Consider the following 22,356-nt stretch of genomic DNA (forward strand, 5'->3'; position numbering starts at 1 on the left):
ATAGAATTTTTTTTGAATTTATGAATTAGTAAAGTAGCAGATTGTATTATAGGCCTCAAGTCACTTAAATTTATATAGGTTATTAGCAGTATCTTTAAATATACAATATAAACAAAACTGTACATACATGGCATATTAACTGTTTTCCATAACAATAGGCAATTCATTAGCTAAAGACGTCATAGTCTGCAAAAACAAAAGGCACATCTGAATGAGATACATGCCCTTTTTCCCTCCATCATTGGGTTATGTAGTCTTTGTTTACATTTTGACAAAATAATAAACACTTACAGTGCCATTCTATTATTTTCATCCTACTTTTCATTTTTGTCTTCAGCAGCAAATACCGGCATTTAAGACATGGCATTAAAGAGTTTAAGAACAGTTGGTGTTATTCACAATTCTCCTAGATGTAAAAACTAGAAGTAAAAACTAGAAGATGGTCAAAGAGGTTTAAAAATCAGTAACACCATATACCCCTCCCATATTTGTGTAAATTCACTGCCTTAAAAAGGCATCTATTACTCAAATTTGAAAAATTTCACAAAAGCACTATCCCTTTTCAGTGCAATCATGTCACTTTAAACCATATTTTTGCAGAGTTTACAGTGCAAATATAAATTCTTTATACTGGCCTTTTGGCAGCACTGAGGATCCAAGACAAGGCAATGCTACTGATCACCTGAGGATAATGGTGAAGGACTTTTGTATTTTTATTTTTCCAATTCTTAAAAGCTTATTTGATCAGTAGCATTTTTGTAAGAGCATTATTTGTAAAAAGTACTAAAATACTATGTCTTTTTTTGAATAAATTAAAAAAAAAACTTTACAAATACCATTCCAGTGTCAATGACTACATATGGCTAAGGTCATTGGGGAGTTTCTGCATTTTCTAGCAAAGGCAGTCTGTACAATGGGGGGTGCGAAAGCTCCCGTTTGTAAGTCTTTGGTGGCAGTTTTGGCAGATGAGGGCTTGAATTCTGCCTTGGTGGAACAGGGGGAGCTGGAGGATGAGCAAGATTATTCTGACTAGAACTGAGCACATAGCATCGACGCGGTACCCTTGGAGAGGGTGTGCTAGGAGGAGTGCTTGGCGAATTTGGACACGTACTAATGTCTCTGAGCCAGTCTGAATCTCTGTGAAGATGCCCCAGTGGAGGTGGCTGAAGATTAAATGGACAGTTTATAAAGTGTTCTGGAGGCCGAAGGGGAACTGGTGGAGGGGTATCAGGAAGAGGATCTCTTGGTGGTGGCGGAGGTGGACTATGCAGAGGCCCATCAAATGCACCAGTAGGAACAGGAACTCTGGGTTTTACCTTTGGAGGAGGAGGCTGTCTCGGTGGAATAGCAGGAGGATCATCATTAGATTTCATATTTCCCTCAAAAAAAAAAAGTAATTAAATTATACCTCTATTCTCCTGAAAAATTAAAAAAAAAATTTTTAAGTCTGAAAAATTCTTGTCAAGTTAAATTCAGAGGCTCAAAATAAACTAATCTGGGTTAATTATCAGATTATGAGTACTCCTAGTTTAATTCAGGGCTGGGTTTAATATTTTTATATATGAGATGTTTTAATTTAAGTCTTAGATCCTAACTCTTTATCTTGCTTTGTGTATACATTTCAGAAATTTATGTATTTTAATTATAATAGTAGGTAAGTGACAATAATTTATTGCTTTATAGACATGAAAGGACATGATGTCTAGAGGACTTTAATGTCTAGCTTCTGCTTACTGGGCATCTACTGCTACTTTCTCCAGTGAGGCTTAGAGCAGTAGATCTCAAAGTGTGATCCAGAGACCAACAACATCAGCATCAGTAGGGAACTTGTTAGAAAAGCAAATTCTTGGGCCCCATCCTAGACTACTGAATCAGAAACTCTGGAGGTGTGGCTCCACAGTCTGATTTTACCAAGCCTTTCAGGTAATTCTGATGCACCCTTAAAATTTTGAGAAGCATTAGTTGAAAGTTTGAAGAATACTTGGAATACTACTGAAGTTTTTTTCCACCTGTACCAGAAAGAAAATGTACTTCCAGCCTCTTTTTTATTTTTTTATTTTTAGTTTTAGTTTTTGAGACAGAGTCTTGCTCTGTCGCCCAGGCTGGAGTGCAATGGTGCGATCTTGGCTCACTGCAACCTACCTTCACCTCCCAGGTTCAAGTGATTCTCCTGCCTTAGCCTCTTGAGTAGCTGGGATTACAGGTGCCCGCCACCATGCCCGGCTAATTTTTGTATTTTTAGTAGAGACAGGGTTTCACCATATTGGCCAGGCTGGTCTTGAACTCCTGACTTCAGATGATCTGCCTGCCTCAGCCTCCCAACCAGCCTTTTTTTTTTTTTTTTTTTTTTTTTTGAGACAAGAGTTTTGCAATTGTTGCCCAGACTGGAGTGCAGTGGCACGATCCTGGCTCACTGCAACCTCCAACTCCCAGGTTCAAGCGCTTCTCCTGCCTCAGCCTCCCCAGTAGCTGGAATCACAGGCACCCGCCACCACACCCAGCTAATTTTTTGTATTTTTAGTAGAGATGGGGTTTCATCATGTTGACCAGGCTGGTCTCGAACTCCTGATCTCAGGTGATCTACCCGCCTCGTCCTCCCAAAGTGCTGGGATTACAGGCATGAGCCACCGCGCCCGGCCCAGCCTCTTATTTAGAAAAGGTTTTTATAAGGATTAAACAACTAAAAGTATTTTTCAAATATAACAACCCAAATGCTGAAAAACCATAAATGGTAGCCAAAGTATAATTCACAGACTCTTTATAACACTAGGCATTATTTTGAAGATTCACAACTTTGAATAAGTTGGAGTAAAGTCCTGTTGATTACCTTGGAATTTGAAGCATCATGATCAAACTTTTTTCGAGGAGGAAGAGGAGGAGGAATCAGGGGCTCTTCACTTAGTTTATGTAAACTACCACATGAACTAAAGAAAGACTCTGGGGGAGAAAAAGACTAGTTTAACCACAATTCACAGTATAAGATAAACCTTTATCACAATTTGTGATTGATACTTCTACCATGGCATTTGTCAGACTGTATCAACTATTGGTTTATCTATCTTCCCCATTAAATTGTAAGCTTTCTGCAGGCAGTGGGTATTTATTTCTGTGTCTCTAGCACCAACCATAGTGCCTGGGGCATGCTGGGTACTTCAGCTAAATGAAGGTGTACTATTTAATTATGATTAATGAGATTCTGCTCCCTGAAAAGCCTTTCACAAATCAAAACAAAACATGTCTAAATACACTGTAGTAACTTCCAAAGTAAGACCATCCTAATCAGAGACTTTTTTTTTTTTGAGACGGAGTCCCACTCTGTCGCCTAGGCTGGAGTGCAACGGCACGATCTCGGCTCACTGCAACCTCCGCCTCCCGGGTTCAAGCAATTCTCCTGCCTCAGCCTCCTGAGTAGCTGGGATTACAGGTACCCACTACCACCCCCAGCTAATTTTTGTATTTTTAGTAGAGACAGGGTTTCACCATGTTGGTCAGGCTGGTCTCAAACTCCTGACCTTGTGATCCGCCCACCTCGGCCTCCCAAAGTGCTAGGATTACAGGCATGAACCACCGTGCCCTGCGAGACCATATATTTTTGAAACAGCTATGATTGGGCACATCACCACACAGGTAATAAAACCCTCCATATAGGAACCCATAAGGTAGTGTTATATCACATAACTCTTTGTCTTTGCAAGTCTCTCATTGATAATGTACATGTTATATAACTACATTAAAGGAAATTTACAAAATGATAAATGACAGGAAAATACCCCTAAACAGATCAACCAGACATATAATAATTACTATCTTCATTTTAGTTTTTTCTATAGTTCAACTTCCCATTTGATCTCTCTATATTCACACAGTTGTTACAAAGGCAGCAACTATGTCTTATTTGTCATTATACTGAGATTGGGAACACAGGCGCTAACTGGGAAAGAAGTTGATAAGTTTAACTTTAAACACTCTAACTGAACTGCTTATGAGACATCCAAGTAGATATGTCAAACTAATTATTCTATGTCAAAAATTGCTATCCCGATCATGTGGCTCTGCAGTTACTTCTGGGGCGGGGGGAGTCCTGTTGACTCAGGGGGAAATAGCTGATACAACAGGTACGCCTATGAGGTTGGCAGATGGTGTGGGGAGGTTAGGCAGAGGATGTTCCTAAACACTCTGAACTGAACTGCTTATGAGACATCCAAGTAGATATGTCAAACTAATTATTCTATGTCAAAAATTGCTATCCCAATCATGTGGCTCTGCAGTTACTTCTGCGGGGGTGTCCTGTTGGCTCAGGGGGAAATAGCTGATACAAAAGGTATGCCTATGAGGTTGGCAGATGGTGTGGGGAGGTTAGGCAGAGGATGTTCCTCAGACCTGCCAGCATTGTTTGTCCCGTCTTTGGGAGAACTCCTTTCGGTGGTGGTAAATCTGTCCCATTTGGTTTAGTTGGCCAATCCTGCCCAGGGCACCCCAATTCAAGGCAAGGAATAGGCATGGGACTCACTTTCTTAACATGATCAGATTTTTATCTACCTCTCTTTCATGCAAGTAGCCATTTTTTTAGGGAAAGTGAACCTGACCCCTTAGCTCCAGGGATGGGGCCTAATTGGTATAAATCAATCAGAGTAATCCCATTCCTTTAGCCAGAGTGATGAGTTTAACTGTAGGCATGTAACCTAATTCAGACCAGTGAAATTTAAAAGGAGATATTCTGGGGGCTAATGGAAAGGAAGTTCCTTGCTCTTTTTTGGAAAAGCATTCTGTCATACTGTCTTGTCTGTACTTCTCTCTATATATAATTTGACTGAACAAAGAAGCACACAACCTTTACTGCTCTTGCCAGTTATGATTTTGAGGGAAAACAGCTTTAAATCAAGCTGATAATCTGGACAAAACAATGAAGAGTCAAAAAGAACCCTGGTCTTTTTTTTTTTTTTTTTTTTTTTGAGACGGTGTCTCGCTCTGTCGCCCAGGCTGGAGTACAGGAACCCTGGTCTTTAATTACATCATCGAGTCACTGAATCAACCAGTCTTAAAGCAGCCTTCCTCTAGGCTTCCAAGTATGTCTGAGTGTTTTCTTATTGATTAAGCCAGTCTTAGGTGGTAACAGACACACACACTCATGGAAGCAGATGATATGTGAATGATGGGAAAGCTATGAGAGCTCTGAATCTGGGTCTGACTCTACAGTCACCACTTAACCAGTATATTTCTCCATGGTAGGCAATCAATAACCCTTGCTGAAGTCTGAATGCAATTTAATTGTCTATCAAGAGCATTTCCCTACAAGACTACAGTTTTTATGAACTTTTTTAGTGCCTGCATTTATTCCAAACTGGTGAATATAGCAGAATTTACTAAACAATTTCTGTAATGTTAGTTAGCTATCTAAGTTACTTCTAATTTTCTGCCATTCATTCATTCATTCATTCAACAGTTATTGGGCACCTGCTAATACTGTCAGGCACTGTCTGAAGCACTAGCAATATAACCGTGAACAAAACTCAAAAATTCACGTCCTTATGGAACTTATAATCTAGGTTAGGGAAAGATAAGTAAAAGTATGATGCCTATAAATTATGACAAGAAATATTTGGTTGGAAAAGAGTATAGAAAGAGGTGGGAGGGGAGCAACATAAATACGGTTATTAGGGAAGGCTTCACTAAGGTAACAGCCTGAAGGAGGTAAGGGAGCAGGCTGTGAGGCTAAATGGCTGAAAAGTATTATAAACAGCAGGAATGGCAAGAGCAAAGCACTGATGCAATAATGTGTCTATTATGTTGAGGCAGACTGAGTGAAGGGGGAGAATAAGTGATGAGGTCTGACAGATCAAACAAGCCCAAACTGTGTAGGGCCTGTGCGTTCTTTAAAGGAACCGGCTTTCACTCTGAGTGAGATGGAAGGCCACCAGAGGGCTTTTTTTTTTTTTTTTTTTTTTTTTTTTGAGATGGAGTTTCACTCTTGTCGCCCAGGCTGGAGAGCAGTGGTGTGATCTCAGCTCACTGCAACCTCCACCTCCCGGATTCAAGCAATTCTCCTGCTTCAGCCTCCTGAGTATGCTGGGATTACAGGCGCCTGCAACCAGGCCCAGCTAATTTTTGTATTTTTAGTAGAGACGGGGTTTCACCATGTTTGCCAGGCTGGTCTCCAACTCCTGACCTCAGGTGATCCATCGCCTCAGCCTCCCAAAGTGCTGGGATTACAGGGGTGAGCCACCGTACCCGGCCCACCAGAGGGCTTTAAGCACAAGTAAAACAAGGTCTAACTCAGATTCTAAAAGGATCATTCTGGCTGCTGTACTAAAAACATACTGAAGTGGAGAAGATAAGAAGTCAGGATGCTTACTGTAATAAACAAGGTAAAAGTTATGGTGGCTTGGACCAGGGTGGCAGCAGTGGAGATGGCAAAAAATTGTTAGATTCTGGATATATTTTGAGAGTAGTCAAGATTTGTTGATAGGTCACATTTGGCGTGTGAGAAAGGGAGAGAAGTAAAAGATACTTCTATTACACTATTTTTAGCCTAAGTAACTGGATGCTTGTAATTAGAATGGAGATGAGGAGGCAGTGAGAGGAACAACTTTGGAGGGGATAATAAGAAGCTCAGTTTCAGACAGGTAAGGTTTGAGATTCCTATTAGATATCCAACTGGAGATGTTAAATGGGTAATTAAATATATGAGTCTAGAAGTCAGAAGAGAGGTTCTGGCTAGATATAAACTTGGGAATTATCATCATGTAAATGATACAAGACTGAACAACCAAGTGAGTGAGAAGAGGTCCAGAAACTGAGTCCTAAGGCCTTCCAATGTCAATAGTTTGGGAAGGTGAGGAGGAACCAGCAAGAGAGACCAAGCAGTGACAAGTGAAGTGGAAGAAAAGACGAGAGAGTAGGATGAATCTTCATGCATGTAACTTTTTCCAAACATTTATTGGGTATTTTGTATAAATAAAAGGCAGAGGCTTTGTCTTTCTTGTTTGCCACTGAATCTCTTGTACTTAGCAGAGTAACTGGTACAAACTAAGTATTCAATTATCTACTGAATCAGTAACATCAAAGGGTGTGAACATTTTTATGGTTTGATATGTTGTATTCAGATTCCAAAAGGGTTATACTAATATACCAATTTACATGGGGATAAGTAATGTGCCTTTTACCATAGGCTTGCTCGTACTAAAACAAAAAAAACCACATTAATTCAAAAGACTAAAATGGCAACTCACTATTGTGTAAAATTCCTCAGATTTCTAATGATGCTGAACTATCTATAATTATCTATGTTTCTTTACAAGATATACTTCCTTTGATGTGAAGTACCCATGTTCATTGTGAATGGAGTCTTGCCGTTTTTCTCATTTCATCTGAGTACTTTTCATACTTGCTATGAATATTTTATTTTCTTTGGGGATTTATTTTAGAATATTCAGAATTTAATGCAGTTATTCTCAATTTTCTATTAAATTTCAAAATGTAAAATTTTCTTATATGGAAAATGTATTTTACTACCATTCAAAATAATGTCTAGAATTCCTACTTCTACGATGGCACAGTGTTATGGGTTGAATTGTGTTCCCCCAAAGATATGATGAAGTCCCATAACCTAGTACCTATAATTGTGACCTTATTTGGAATATAGTCTTTGCAGATGTAATGAAGTTAGGATGAGGTCATTAAAATGGATCCAAATCCAATATGACATGACCAGTGTCTTTATAAGAAGAGGAGAAGAAATAAAGAAACATACCGCGAGAAGACAGCCACATGACAATGGAGGCAAAGACTGAAGTGATGCATCTACAAATCAGGAGATGCCAAGGATTGCCAGCAAATGCCAGAAGCTAGAAGAAGCAAGGAAGGATTCTCTTCTCCAAGTTTCAGAGTAAACATGGCCCTGCCAATATCTTGATTTTGGATTTCTGGCCTTCAGAACTGTGGGACAATACATTTTTGCTCTTTTAAGCTACTCAGTCTGTGGTGCTTTGTTATGGCAGTACTAAGAAACTAATAGTGTAATGACATTTCCACCACAGAACAACAAGAAAAATAAGAAATATCAACAAACTTCAATAAAGCCAGGAAATATATGAAGCTGAAGCTTTAATTCATGAAGGTAGATTATAATGTATATGGAGACAGATGGAGGAAGATGAAACCCAAATGTCTACAGAGAGTAATACTGACAAGCAGCAGCAAATCTGCCCCACAGAACCAAATAAGGATTCAGGAGCTAAAGGCATTTGGTACAAAGGAAGGCATGGACATGAAAACAGAAGACTTGATTAAGTCTGGATAAGGGAGAGTTAGAACCCCATTCTCCTCTCCCCTACTTAGTGAGGCCAGGCAATGACCTCATTCCCACCTCTGTAGGAGACTGGCAGTTTTATTCTCTGGAAAATGTAAACCCCAGACTTGGGATACTAGTCTGAGCTGAAAACACAGATATCCATACTACATGGCGAGATTGCCCCAGGCAGAAGATTCAAAGATCCTTCTTTAGAGAAACTAAACATTCTTAGAGAAAATGCCTATAGATTCTAACATTTGGGGATTTCCTAAGTAAAAAATTACATTCCATCACTCTACAGTGAAACCCACAAGTCAATAAGTGCCCATGGATATAGATACAGCACTTCCCATCAGTTTCCCCCTCATTCTAAAATATGAACAGAAATACTACTGGACAAGAAAGGAAAGCCTCCAATATGAAAGACAAGAGACTACAACTAATACAAGAAAGGAGGTCAGAAAAGAGACAACACTAGAAACAAAACAAATTTTTTTTTCAAAAATACTGTAATTATCCATCATCTCAAATATTCATCATTTCTTTGTGGTGAGAACATTTAAAATCTTCTCTTTTATCTATCCAGAGATATACATTATTATTAACTATAGTCACTGAAACTTTGCATCCATTGACTAAAGTCTCCCCTTTCCTGGTCCAACCCTGCCCAGCCACTGAATATGCAACTTAGCTGATTTGATCATTCCACAATGTATCAAAACATCAGATTGTACCCCATAAACATATACAATTATCTGTCGATTAAAAATAAAATTTAAAAATACTATAATTATTATCCTAAGAGAGATAAGACAGTGCATCCATGAAATTAGAATAGGATGCTATTAAAAAAAGGCACAATCAGAGGTAACTGAAAAGAATTCTTAGAAATTCAAAATTATGACAGATGAAGAAAATAAATAGAAGAGCTGAAAGATAAAGTCAGGAAATCTTCCAGGAAAACAGAACAAGAAGACAAAGAGATGGACAAGAGGTGATAAAAGACAAGAAAATTGGAGGATCAATCTAGGATGTATGAGAATAAGAAAAAGGAGCTCCACAAAAGGAGTCAGAGAGCATGCTGGGGGAAAAATTATTACCAAAGCAACAGGAAGCATTTTCTGGAAATCGAACACTCGAATCTCTAAATTTAAAGGGCTCATTAAGTAGATGGCAAAATGAAAAAAAAAATACCCACATCAATGCAGTTCATTGTGAAGCTGTAGATTATTAAGAATAAAGAGAATGCCTTAAAAGTTTCTTCAACATATTGTGGCAGAGCCTGCTGCTTCCCAGTACACCTTTCCCTTTTTCCTTTTAGTAATAGGATCCCACGAATTTTGGTAAGGCAAATGGCTACCTAGTTAGAGACGTTTCTTAGCTTCCTTTGTAACTAAGAAGGTCTCCTTTTTTTTTTTTTTTTTTTTTTTTTTTTTGAGACAGAGTCTCACTCTGTCGCCCCAGGCTGGAGTGCAATGACACGATCTTGGATCACTGCAACCTCCACCTCCCGGGTTCAAGCAATTCTCCTGTCTCAGCCTCCCAAATAGCTGGGACTACGGGCACACGCCACTATGCCCAGCTAATTTTTGTATTTTTAGTAGAGATGGGGTTTCACCATGTTGGTCAGTCTGGTCTCAAACTCCTGACCCTCAGGTGATCTGTCTGCCTCGGTCTCCCAAAGTGCTGGGATTACAGTCGTGAGCCACCGCGCCCGGCCCAGATCATGTTTTTATAACAAAGCTCCTTGCCCTCCATCTTCCTGCTAGCCAAAAAATGGTAACAACTACAGCAGGTACTCAAGACAGAGATGGAAGTCACATCTTGAGAATTCTGAATTGCCCTGCTTAGCTGGAAAACCCAGTGGAGCAGAGTTGCTTACTTGCTCTGGCTATTGTGAGGAATAAACTTCTATTTCATTTAAGGCTCTGTATATTTGGGTCCCTCTGTATGACATTGGGTCCTCTGCTACTGTTAAGTATGCTCTAAGTTTAAAAAAAGATTGAAACTGTAGGATCATTGAGAGAAAGATATTTGTCTATTTCATTCACTGCTATCACTCTCACATCTAGAATAGAGCCTGCACATTATCAGGCATTTAAAAATTATGTACTGAGTAAGTAAATGAATGGTATTAGACTTTTCAGCAGGAATTATGAAAGGCAGAAGACCGTGGAGGAAAATGACTTCAAGATTCTGAGTCAAATTATTTTTTACATTCTATTTCCAGCTAAACTATTAACAATTAAATGTATAATAGGCTTCCACAAAATAAACAAAAAAAGGTATAATAGGTTTCCATATATGCAATAACTTAAAAAGTTTAGGTCATATGTATTATCTTTTCTCACGTAGCTACTAAAGGAGTTACTCCTATTAAAATCAGGGAGCATATCAAGAAAGAAGATGAGGAATCCAAAAACAAGGATCCAACACAGGAGGGAGGCAAAGGGAATTTCTAGGATGACAATGAAAGAAAGTTCTAGGATGACAGCAGGGTCAATACCTGAATATCAACCAGTCCAAACTGGAACGGGGGACAAAAAGGCACCAGGAAGGAAGATTCTAGGAAAGAAAGAAGGGAAAGGGAAAGGGAAACGAAAAGAAAAGAAAAAGGAAAACCCTGCTAGGTTCCCTGATTTGCCTGACTTTATGGAAAACTGCTATGAAAGGGCATGGAAAGGTGCTAAACAAACATACAAACAAACCTAAACAAACAAACGAATCTAAACATTAGTGAGGCAATTATGAACTCCAGGAAACAGAGCTATACAAGAAAGGAAGCATAGCAGTGAATAATATTTGCCCCAAATGTGGTTAAGTATAGGCAGGGTAGACATGAAATTCTCATCCACCATAAGAGGAGATCAGTAAACATTGTCTAAAATTAATGACTCAAGAGAGACTACAAAAACATCATTTAGAAATGTGGAAGTGTCCTTGGAGAACAAGAAAAGGAGTGGGGAGACTTGAGGTAGAGAACCACTGTTAATTTCATTTTAAGTGTTTTAGCACTATTTCCCTTTTAAATTCTATTAATATGTCACTTTGATAAATTTTTTTTTGGTAGGGAGGACAGGGTCTTGCTATGTTGCCCAGGCTAGTCTTGAACTGCTATGTTGCCCTGACCTCAAGTGATCCTCCTGCCTCAGCCTCCCAAAGTGGTAGGATTACAGATATGAGCCACTGTGCCTGGCCAGATAAAAATTTTTTAACCTAAAATATAAAATTAAACATTTAAAAGACTAAGCTTATTTTTCTCATAAGATAGGGAACCTTGCTACTATATATTTTACTATGCTCGAAGCAGATGTTCTCCAGATTGAGAGAATTATACCCAAAGGTGCTGTGTTCATTTTTGAGTTATTTTGTTTTAAACAAATGACCACAGAAAGAAAGTTCACAGCATTAAAAGTTATAAATTATGAAATAATTAGGAATGATAGAATAGTGCTTTACTTAAAATTTACTGCTTTAATTAAATAAGATGATGTAAAAAAAAATAAGTGACTGAGGATATCCCGGGAACCTGATAAACATTTACTATATTATTGCCATGGGAAAATGATTTGAAAAGGGTAAGGAAGAAAGACAACTGACATGAAATTACTATTCATTCTATGCCAAGCAATATTTTAGATGGTGTTTTTTTGTTTGTTTGTTTTGTTTCTGTTTTTTTTTTTTTTGAGATGGAGTCTCACTCCGTTGCCCAGGCTGGAGTGTGGTGGCCTGATCTCAGCTCACCACAACCTCTGCTTCCCGGGTTCAAGTGATTCTCCTGCCTCAGCCTCCTGAGTAGCTGGGACTACAGGCGTGCACCACCATATCCGGCTAATTTTTGTAATTTTTTAGTAGAGACAGAGTTTCACTATGTTGGCCAGGCTGGTCTTGAACTCCTGACCTCGTGATCCACCTGCCTTGGCCTCCCAAAGTGCTGGGATTACAGGCGTGAGCCACCGCACCCGGCTAGGTGTTCTATAGAGTTATTTCATTTGATCCTTAACAAGTGTGGGGAAGGTAAGTAATTTCTTCAAGGCCATATAGCCCTTAGAACAGATCATAAAAAATGATGAAAATAAACTATAGTGAAGCTTAAGTAGTACACAGTTGTAAGCAAATAATTAAATTTATTTATAACTTTTCTTATACTTTAATATTGCCAAAACTCAAAATACTCAAATATAATCAACCAGATTATTATCTTTACAGTCATTTCATTAGAATCAACTTAAATTATACTTACTTGAATGTGGCAAAAGCACTGGAGCGAAGATGCTATTGCTGCCTATTGGAATAAGAAAAATTAATTTGAAAAGGAAGGTAACATGTAGGTATTATTTTTTAAATGTTTCCAAAAATAATACGCAATACACAGTGCAGAATTTTATCATCATCTTTTGCCTTGTTAGTTTTTAAAAAAATTAACCCAGAACCTTCTGTATCTAGAATGGTTTTCCTTCTTAGCATTAAATGGTTCCCCCTCTATCACAGAACTTATCTATTTGTTTTCTTATTCATCATCTATTGCTCCCTTTAGACTGGTAGTGGGACCCAAAAGGTACTAAACAAATCTTTGTTGAATGAGTAAATTAGAAGATAATATGCATCAACAATGCACAAATTATGCTCTACTTCTTGTATTAATCATTATTTTCACATTTAGATATCACTTTTCACACTAATATAGTTTGCAAAGGATTCTATAGTTCCCTAATTAAAATGATAAGAATTATCTGAGACACAGGATTCCTTTTTTACCAAGCGGTTTACATCAAATACTTACCACAGGAGCTGTTGAGATCCACATCTAAAAATACACTAAGGTCTGAAGAAGCAGATACTGGTGGAGTAGATGGTGTATTTGGAGAGGTTGGTGCTGACACTGTTGATTCCAGCTCAGTTTCAGCAATCCGACTAAAGCTTATTTTACATGGTTCTCTTTCTAATGGTGTTGGGTGACCTCGTAAAGTACCTGAGGTAGAGCCATGTCGGCCTGTGTTAGGCCTTATTCCAGGAGATTTTAAGGAAAAAGTTGATTTCCTAGGCTGAGAAAAGCAAACATAATTAATGTCACAAATTTGCATAGACAGCAATTTGTTTCTGTGACTTAGAGCTACCTTATTAGTCTTATTAGTTCTTAAGCATACAGTTCTTAAGCGTGCAGTCCTTCAGTCTGCAATGACAGCCTGTATCATTCTAGTAGAATCTTCTGGATTTGACTGGCTTAATTTTAAAATGAATTGGAATATAAGTAAGTCTCTTTTCAGCACTGCAGAAATAAAATTCTTGAAATTTTATGTGAAAATCACATTTTACTCCTAAAACATATGAACCTAAACTTCTCTTTGAAAATATCTATATAGATTTTATAAACATTTACTGGGAACATAATTTATGAAACATATTATGCTATATGCTTCAGAAAAAAAAAGATCATTTTTTCCCCTTCCTATACTAAATGATCAACCTCTACATTGATGCTTTTAAAATCTCTGGAGAAAATTCCTATCATTGTCTCCCACCCTCACCTCTGTCCCATTTTTCAAGTTCTGGCAGGAGTAATCGAATAAAAAACACAGAAATTAGATCAGAAAACTTGAGTTAAGATCTCAACTGTGCCAATATCTAGCTATGCAGCCTTGAAAAACTTATTTAACCCCTTGGAATCTCACTATTTTCCTTTGTAAAATGAGAATAAGATCTATGAGGGGTTTTCAAAAAGTGCATGGCAAATGTCTATTATGAAATAACTATGCATGACTTTCATTTTTTTCCATCAAAATAAACTCATACTAACTTATTATAACATGTCTGAACAGTTTGAGATGCTCAAACATATCTAGTTTGAGATACTAAGAAGGATAACACATCGGTTTGTAAAGAATCCCTATCAGAGGAACATGAATTCTGCTAAAATTGAAGCAAGAACAAATATCAAATCCATGATGATGCTTGGGTAGAAGAATGGTGAGATCACTAATACTTTATGAAAAGTTTATGGGGACAATGCCCCAAAGAAATCAGCTGTTTACAAATTGATAACTCATTTTTAACAAGGGATCAGATGATATGGAAGGTAAAGCCAATGGCGGCAGATCATCAACATCAATTTCTGAGGAAAAAATCTCATTCCTGCTCTAATTGAAGAGGACCTATGATTAACAACAGAAATGATAGCCAACACCACAGATATCTCAACTGGTTCAGCTTATACAATTCTGACTGAAAAATTAAAGTTGAGCAAACTTTCCACTAGATGGATGGCAAAACCATTGCACCCAGATCAGCTGCAGACAAGAGCAAAACTTTCAATGAAATGTTAAATAATTGAGATCAAGACCCTGAAGCATTTCTCTGAAAAACTGTTAATAGGAAATGAAACACGGTTTCCCAGTATCATCCTGAAGACAAAGCAAAATCAAAGCAATGGCTACCAAGAGGTGGAAGTGTGGTCCAGTCAAAGCAAAACCAAATCAGTCAAGAGCAAAGGTTGGCCAAGCACAGTGGCTCATGCCTGTAATCCTAGCACCTTGGGAGGCTGAGGCAGGAGGATCATTTAAGGCCAGGGGTTTGAGACCAGCCTGGGCAATATAGCAAGACTCTATTGCCATTAAAAAAAAAAAAAAAAAAAAAAGGCTGGGCATGGTGGCTCACACCTGTAATCCCATCACTTTGGGAGGTCGAGGCAGGTGGATCACTTGAGGTCAGGAGTACAAGACATGCCTGGCCAACATGGTGAAACCTCATCTCTACTAAAAATACAAAAATTAGCCGGGCATAGTGGCACACACCTGTTATCCCAGTTACGTGGGAGGCTGAGGCAGTAGAATTGCTTGAACCTGGGAGGTGGAGGTTACAGTGAGTTGAGATTGCACCACTGTACTCCAGCCTGGGTGACAGAGCGAGACTCTGTCTCAAAAAAAACAAAACAAAAACAAAAACAAAGGTCATGGCAACAGTTTTTTAGGACGCTCAAGGCATTTTTCTTGTTGAGTTTGTAGAGGGTCAAAGAACAATAACATCTGCTTACTATGGGACTGTTCTGAGAAAGTTAGCCAAAGCTTTCGCAGAAAAACAACCAGGAAAGCTTCACCAAGGAGACCTTCTCCACCACAACAATGCTCCTGCTCATCCCTCTCATTAAACCAAAGCAATTCTTTGAGAGTTTTGATGGCAGATCATTAGGCATCCACTTACAGTCTTGACTTGGCTCCTTCTGACTTTTTTTGTTTCCTAATTATAAAAAAAAAAATTAAAGGGCAACCATTTTTCTTCAGTTAATAATGTAAAAGAGACTGCAATGACATGGTTAAATTCCCAGGATCTTTAGTTTTTTAGGGATGGACAAAATGGTTGGTATTAGAGCTTACAAAAGTGTCCTGAACTTGAGGAAGCTTATGTTGGGAAATAAAGTTTATGTTTTTATGTTTATCTTTTAATTCTATCAAAAAATTTATCTTTTCATTCCATTTTTCCATGAACTTTTTTTCTTTCTTTCTTTTTTTTTTTTTTTTTTTTTTTGAGACGGGGTCTTGCTCTGTCACCCAGGTTGGAGTGAAGTGGAGTGATCTTGGCTCACTGCAACCTCTGCCCCACAGGCGTGCACCACCATGCCTGGCTAATTTTTTTGTATTTTTGGTAGAGACAGGGTTTTGCCATGTTGCCCAAGCTGGTCTCAAACTCTTGAGCTGAAGCAATCTGCCTGCCTTGGTCTCCCAATGTGCTGGGATTACAGGTGTGAGCCACCATGCCCGGTCTCTATGAACTTTCTGAAGTCCCCTCATATATCACACAATTGTGAAGATGAGATAGCATGAAACTACCTGACTTCCTGCTTCACCTAAAGTTGGTTTGTGTTTTTACTTCCTTCTATATCTTGCTTCACTTTTAGCTACTTAGAGTTCATCTTCTACTACTTCTGTTGCCACTGCAAACTCCTGCAGTAACTGGAAACTGTAGCATCAAATTCTAGTGACAGAGATGGGTTCCAGAGGCAACTATGGACCATGGAGCCCTAATGGCAGAAGTCATATCAAGTCACAAGAACCAAAATACATTTGCTTACTCCTTCCCAGGTCTTTTCATTTTTTTGTTGTTCCATTCAGCTACCTATTAAGTTCTCACTTTCTCACACCTTTTTGTATTATTCTAGGAGGGATCAAAAGTAGACACATAAATAAGTAGTACTAAGATAAGGCATAAACCAGATTTTATCAAAAGGCTGACATTTCCCCCCACAGTTTTAGAAATAGTATATTACTGCAAACAAAACACCTAGGAACAGCCATTCAATTACATTTTTAAGATAACAGGTTGTTAAACATTGAAAATAATATTTTAAAAAACAGAACACTTGTTCCCGAAATTATAAAAGACTTACAAATCGAGGTGGCTGTTTGCAGTTTCGAGGTTCAATTTCTAGTGACTTGTTGAACAAATAATCTGTAAACTCTTTTTCAGATGCACTTCCCATTGGGTTAAGGTTTTCAAAGAATCTCTGGAATTAAACAAATATCACAAGTGCATATATAGTAAGTATATATTTTAGATCTTATTAAAATAAGATCTCATTAAAATTTTTTGCTGAAAATTACTTCATTATTTAATGCTAAAAAATAACACATTAAGAGATCACAATATGTGAAAAGTTCACAAGTGTTGCTTATTCCAATCTCTTTACTTCTGAATAAGATTATATAATTTCTGTGGAAGTTATATTCTAGTCTTAAAGTTCTATTAAGAATATGAGTTTTCATTTATTATCATTTTAATGGCTCAGCAGTAGCACTACTTATTCCTTAGGAAACTTTACTCCTACTCATTGTAACAAATGATCATCACTAGTAAGCTACCAAAAGTGTTTAGAACAAAGCTATGGTTATAATCCACAATGAAGTTTTGATAATCAGAAAAAAAGTGGAGATAAATTAGATTAAGGTCTGTTAATCCAATTTATAGATCATTCTTGATCATTTATAATTACTCTGGAAATTCCTTTTACTTTAAAAGTAGTCATTTAAATTACTTTAAAAGTAATGTCAAGAATGATTATAGGCCGAGCACGGTGGCTCACGCCGCCTGTAATCCCACCACTTTGGGAGGCTGAGGTGGGTGGATCACCTGAGGTCGGGAGTTTGAGACCAGCCTGACCAACATGAAGAAACCCCATCTCTACTAAAAATACAAAATTAGCTGGGCGTGGTGGCGCATGCCTGTAATCCCAGCTACTCAGGAGGCTGAGACAGGAGAATCACTTGAACCTGGCAGGCGGAGGTTGAGGTGAGCCGAGATCACACCATTGCACTCCAGCCTGGGCAACAAGAGCGAGACTGTCTCAAAAAAAAAAAGAAAGAAAGAAAGAAAGAAAGAATGATTATAAAGTTAAACCTATCTGTGCTAACTTCTAGTATAAAAAATGTTTTTATCTGAGCCAAGCCATGATGGCTCACACCTGTAATCCTAGCAGTTTGGGAGGCTGAGGCCGGGGGACTGCTTAAGCCCAGGAATTTGACACCAGCCAGGGCAATATGGTGAGACCTCTCCTCTTAAAAAAAGCCTAATAAATAAAATGTTTAAAATTTTTGTCTTTATCAAAAAATATTTTAAGCTTAAATTTAAGTTTTAACGTAGAAAATTCAGGTGATTTAGCACTGCCAAAAAAAGAGAAAAAAAGAAAAAGAAACAGTAATCTTACAAACCAGAAATATCATTGTTTACATTTAAATATTAGACTATCTTCCAATGATTTTACTGTGCATGTAAATATATGCATGTATATATGTATTTATATATAATTATTAATATATAATTTATATATATTTTCCTGAAAAACTGGGATATCAATTTTAATCTTTCTGAAGTTTATATTCAATTAACTTTTTTCAATGTGGTTTGCTCTTTTTTTTTTTTTTTTTTAGATGGAGTCTCACTCAGCCTTCCAAAGTGCTGGGATTACAGGTATGAGCCACCTCATCCAGCCAGTTTGCTTATTTTACAAAATACAAATTTTAACTCTATAGTATTTCATCAGATGGATATTTCAGAATGTAATAATCTCTATATAGCTAGTTATCCATATAGGTACTTTCTAATTTTTTGCTATTATAATAATTATTTTTATTAACTCCTATATATAAATTTTTCTGTACATTTTTTATGATTTCCTTAGAAAAATTCCTTAGCAGCAAATTACTGGATTTAGCTTTATTTAATTTTGAAGTGGTTTAGAAGCATATATAAAAATGGTACTAGGTTTTAGCTTTAGCAGTAGGCAAAATGAGCTTTAAAATTTCTAGTATAAAATTCTTCCCATTTTTAAGGCATTCTGCCAATTTCAAGAAAATTGTATTACTCCTTTAACAATACTGAAACAATGTGTTCTTATGTTCAGGTTAGCTAAATTAAATATTAGCCACTAGTAATTAAAGGCTTTCAGAAAGCTATAACAGCAGTATTCTTGATTTCCTCATCCTTTGCTCTATTTTAAATACTATTTATTTAAGTATGATTTGAAAAGTGAACAGCTACTTTGTCTACATTTTAAATTTATTTTGTTTGATTCAATCATATAGAAGACATTTCCTCCCAAAAATGCTTTAAATGGTGGTAGGAACCCTAGACCACACCACAAACACCAATTAGCAGGTATGGTTCTGAGATATGAATACTAAAAGTACTATTTCAAGCATACCGAATTAAAGTAACATTATTCCTGTGGGGACCATATTTCCTTAGCTCTCTGAAGCCCCACATCACAGAGGGCGGGTTCAATGGTGAGAGGGGATGAAATAGGTCACCATCAGTAGGTTACCACCTTTATTTTTTTTAAGAGCAAGTATCTTTTTTTTTTTTTTTTGAGATGCAGTCTCGCTCTGTCACCTAGGCTAGAGTGCAGTGGCTCTATCTCAGTTCTCTGCAACATTTGCCTTCTGGGTCCAAGCGATCCTCCCACCTCAGCCTCCTGAGTAGCTGGGATTACAAGCACGTGCCACCACACCCAGCGAATTTTTGTATTTTTAGTGGAGACAGAGTTTCACCACGTTGGCCAGGCTGGTCTCGAACTCCTGACCTCAGGTGATCCACCCACCTCAGCCTCTCAAAGTGCTGGATTTACAGGCACTAGCCACTGTGCCCGACCTATCATTTTTATAAATGGTATGCTTTAGGTGGTCTTTTTCTTAGGACTTTAGGGTACTTTATTTTGAACCGGGAACAAAGAAGTTTCTATCTCATAATTTAGGAGGGTGGAAGTAATGGTGGATATTTTCACTCAATATGCCCAATTTGCATGCAGATTATGTCTAAAAAGTTTAGCGCAGGTTTTAATATGACACGTAAACTTATTCTGGTTGATAGTTATAATGTGTTCCCAAGTTCAAGTATAATATAATAACATTCATTTAGCATAAACATAATATCATAGTTTAATTTAGAAGGATGTTTCATATTTTATAGTACTATAGTATCAATATTACACACTATTGCTCAAAATAGAACATCAATCGACAGTATGTTAGAAAAATCATCTTCTGCCAGGCATACATATACCACTTTCCTGACCCTTTTCCTATTTAAACACACTGTTCTTATGAATTATATAACATTATTTTGCTACATGTAAAATTATCTAAAATGGCTATCAAATCTAGACATGAATTTTCTTTTTACTGCATGGACATCATTCTACTTTGTCATTCACTTTTTATGGTGTAGCTTGAACCAACTACACAAAGAAGCAATACTTTCAAAAGAAAGTACTTAGTAACAATATTAACAACTGCAGATAGTGTAGAATGTCTAATGTTTAACATGCTATCTACTCATTTAATTTTTTTCTATTATTTTCATAGCAAGACAAATAATTACGATATTTCTTACAGGTCACACAAGATCTAAAATTTTTTTTTAATTTTTAAAATTTTTAATTTTCATGGATACATAATAGGTGTATATATTTGTAGGGTATAAGAGATGTTTTGATACAGGCATGTAATGTAGAATAATCCCATCATGGAGAGTGGGGTATCCATTCCCTCAAGCATTTATCCTTTGTATTATGAATAATCCAATTATACTCTTATAGTTAATATTTTTTATTTTATTTTTTGAGACGGAGTCTCCCTCTGTCACCCAGGCTGGAAGGCAGTGGCATGATCTCGGCTCACTGCAGCCTCCACCTCCTGGGTTCAAATGATTCTCCTGCTTCAGTCTCCCAAGTAGCTGGGATTACAGGCACCCGCCACCATGCCCGGCTAATTTTTTGTATTTTTAGTAGAGACAGGGTTTCACCATGTTGGTCAGGCTGGTCTCAAATTCTTGACCTCAAGTGGTCCTCCCGCCTCAGCCTCCCAAAGTGCTGTGATTACAGGCGTGAGCCACCATGCCCAGCCGATACTTATAGTTATTACTACTATTATTATTTTGAGACAGAAGTCTTACTGTGTCACCCAGGCTGGAGTGCAGTGGCGCTATCTCGGCTCACTGCAACCTACCCCTCCTAGGCTCAAGTGATTCTCCCACCTCAGACTCCTGAGTAGCTGGGACTGCAGGCACCCAGCACCATGCCCAGCTAATTTTTTTTTATATTTTTAGTAGAGACGGGGTTTCGCCATGCTGCCCAGGCTGGTCTCCAACTCCTGATCTCAAGCGATCCGCCCGCCTTGGCCTCCCAAAGTGCTGGGATTACAGGCGTGAGCCACAGTGCCTGGCCTCTTACAGTTACTTTTAAATCTGCAATTAAATTATTATTGACTGTAGTCACCCTGTTGTGCGATCCAATAGTATGTCTTATTCATTCTATTTTTTTTTTTGGTACCCATTAACACGTTCTCTTTTAAAGATATGCAAAGAAAATATTTACCCTCATATCTGGTTCTATCCGTAAACAGTAAGGCTGATTCTGATACTGCTGAATTTCTCCAGTAATTTCAGCTACTTTCCTCCTCTTACTGAAATTGATTAAATCTTTCCCTTTCTTTTTTAAAAAATCATTATTCCCTTCTTCGGTCTTCAGAATATTTGTTAAATATATTCCTAGTAAAAAAAAAAAAGAATTTAAAGAAAAGTTATTTTAAATTTTGTTATTTAATCAATTATTTGGGAAAACAACTGATCTAGTAAAGTTGAAAGACATCCTATACTATTCAGCAACTCTACTACTAAAATGTTAAGTCTCTGATAAACAATCATTAACTCTCCATTAAGCATTTTTTAAAGAGAAAGAATTTAAAATAAAAAGAAAATAAAAGCTACTGGCTTGTACAAAAATAAAGGCTGCTAATCTAAGAAATGGCAAATTAAGCTTTTCTAAACTCTAATTTCACCAAGTGCAAATTGTGTTAAATCTATTCTAACCAAATATTTTAATATTTGATTATAAATATTTAATGCCAAGTATCTTAGGTGATTATTAATAAATTAATTTTAAGCCAATTTTGGTTAATAAGTCTATAGGCTTATAAACTAATTCTGTTTTTTCAGAGACTGTAATTTAGATAGAAAAATAATTACCTCTCATTCATGAACAATAAAAAAGTTTTTAGTCCCTTTTTCATGCATAATTGCTGATTCATTTAAATTGGTGGTTCTCAGCTGGGGACAATTTAGTCCCCCAGGGGATATTTAGGAATGTCTAGAGACATTTTTGGTTACCACAACTCCAGGGTGCTATTGGAGTGTAATGAATAGAGGCCAGGATGCTGCTACAGATCCTATTACGCACACGACAGCCCATTACAACAAAGAATTATTTGGCCCAAAATACCAAAATTGTTGAAGTTGACAAAATTTGATTTAAATCATTCAATTTCAATCATACACAATAATATTTTAATTCTAAATTTAAAAATCACATAGAAGCTTTTAATAAATTAAAGAGAAAGCAAACACTGTAGATGTGACATAGATAGTTATGATAAAAATAACAGTTACCATTTCATGAGTGCGTCCTATGTGCTAGACTTATTAGGTAGTACAGACAAAATATTTTTAATCCTTATTTATAACAACCCTATGAGATATTATAGTCTTCGTTTTATAGAAAATAGTTTTATTATTTATTAATACAG

General features: G+C 37.2%; 1 protein-coding gene across 1 annotated transcript in view; it reads right to left on the reverse strand.

Annotated features, from left to right (window-relative positions):
* Positions 1-1,044: 1,044 nt before the first annotated feature.
* The window catches only part of SOS2 (SOS Ras/Rho guanine nucleotide exchange factor 2), a 113,059-nt gene continuing 91,747 nt past the window's right edge, over positions 1,045-22,356 (reverse strand). Inside the window, 7 exon segments of the mRNA XM_034937515.3 lie at positions 1,045-1,279; positions 1,281-1,379; positions 2,828-2,937; positions 12,534-12,575; positions 13,074-13,335; positions 16,671-16,787; positions 21,150-21,322. Coding sequence (XP_034793406.2) covers positions 1,184-1,279; positions 1,281-1,379; positions 2,828-2,937; positions 12,534-12,575; positions 13,074-13,335; positions 16,671-16,787; positions 21,150-21,322 — 899 coding nt within the window. The 3' untranslated portion in view covers positions 1,045-1,183.

The sequence above is a fragment of the Pan paniscus genome, chromosome 15 (genome assembly GCF_029289425.2).
Source record: "Pan paniscus chromosome 15, NHGRI_mPanPan1-v2.0_pri, whole genome shotgun sequence".
NCBI lineage: Eukaryota > Metazoa > Chordata > Mammalia > Primates > Hominidae > Pan > Pan paniscus.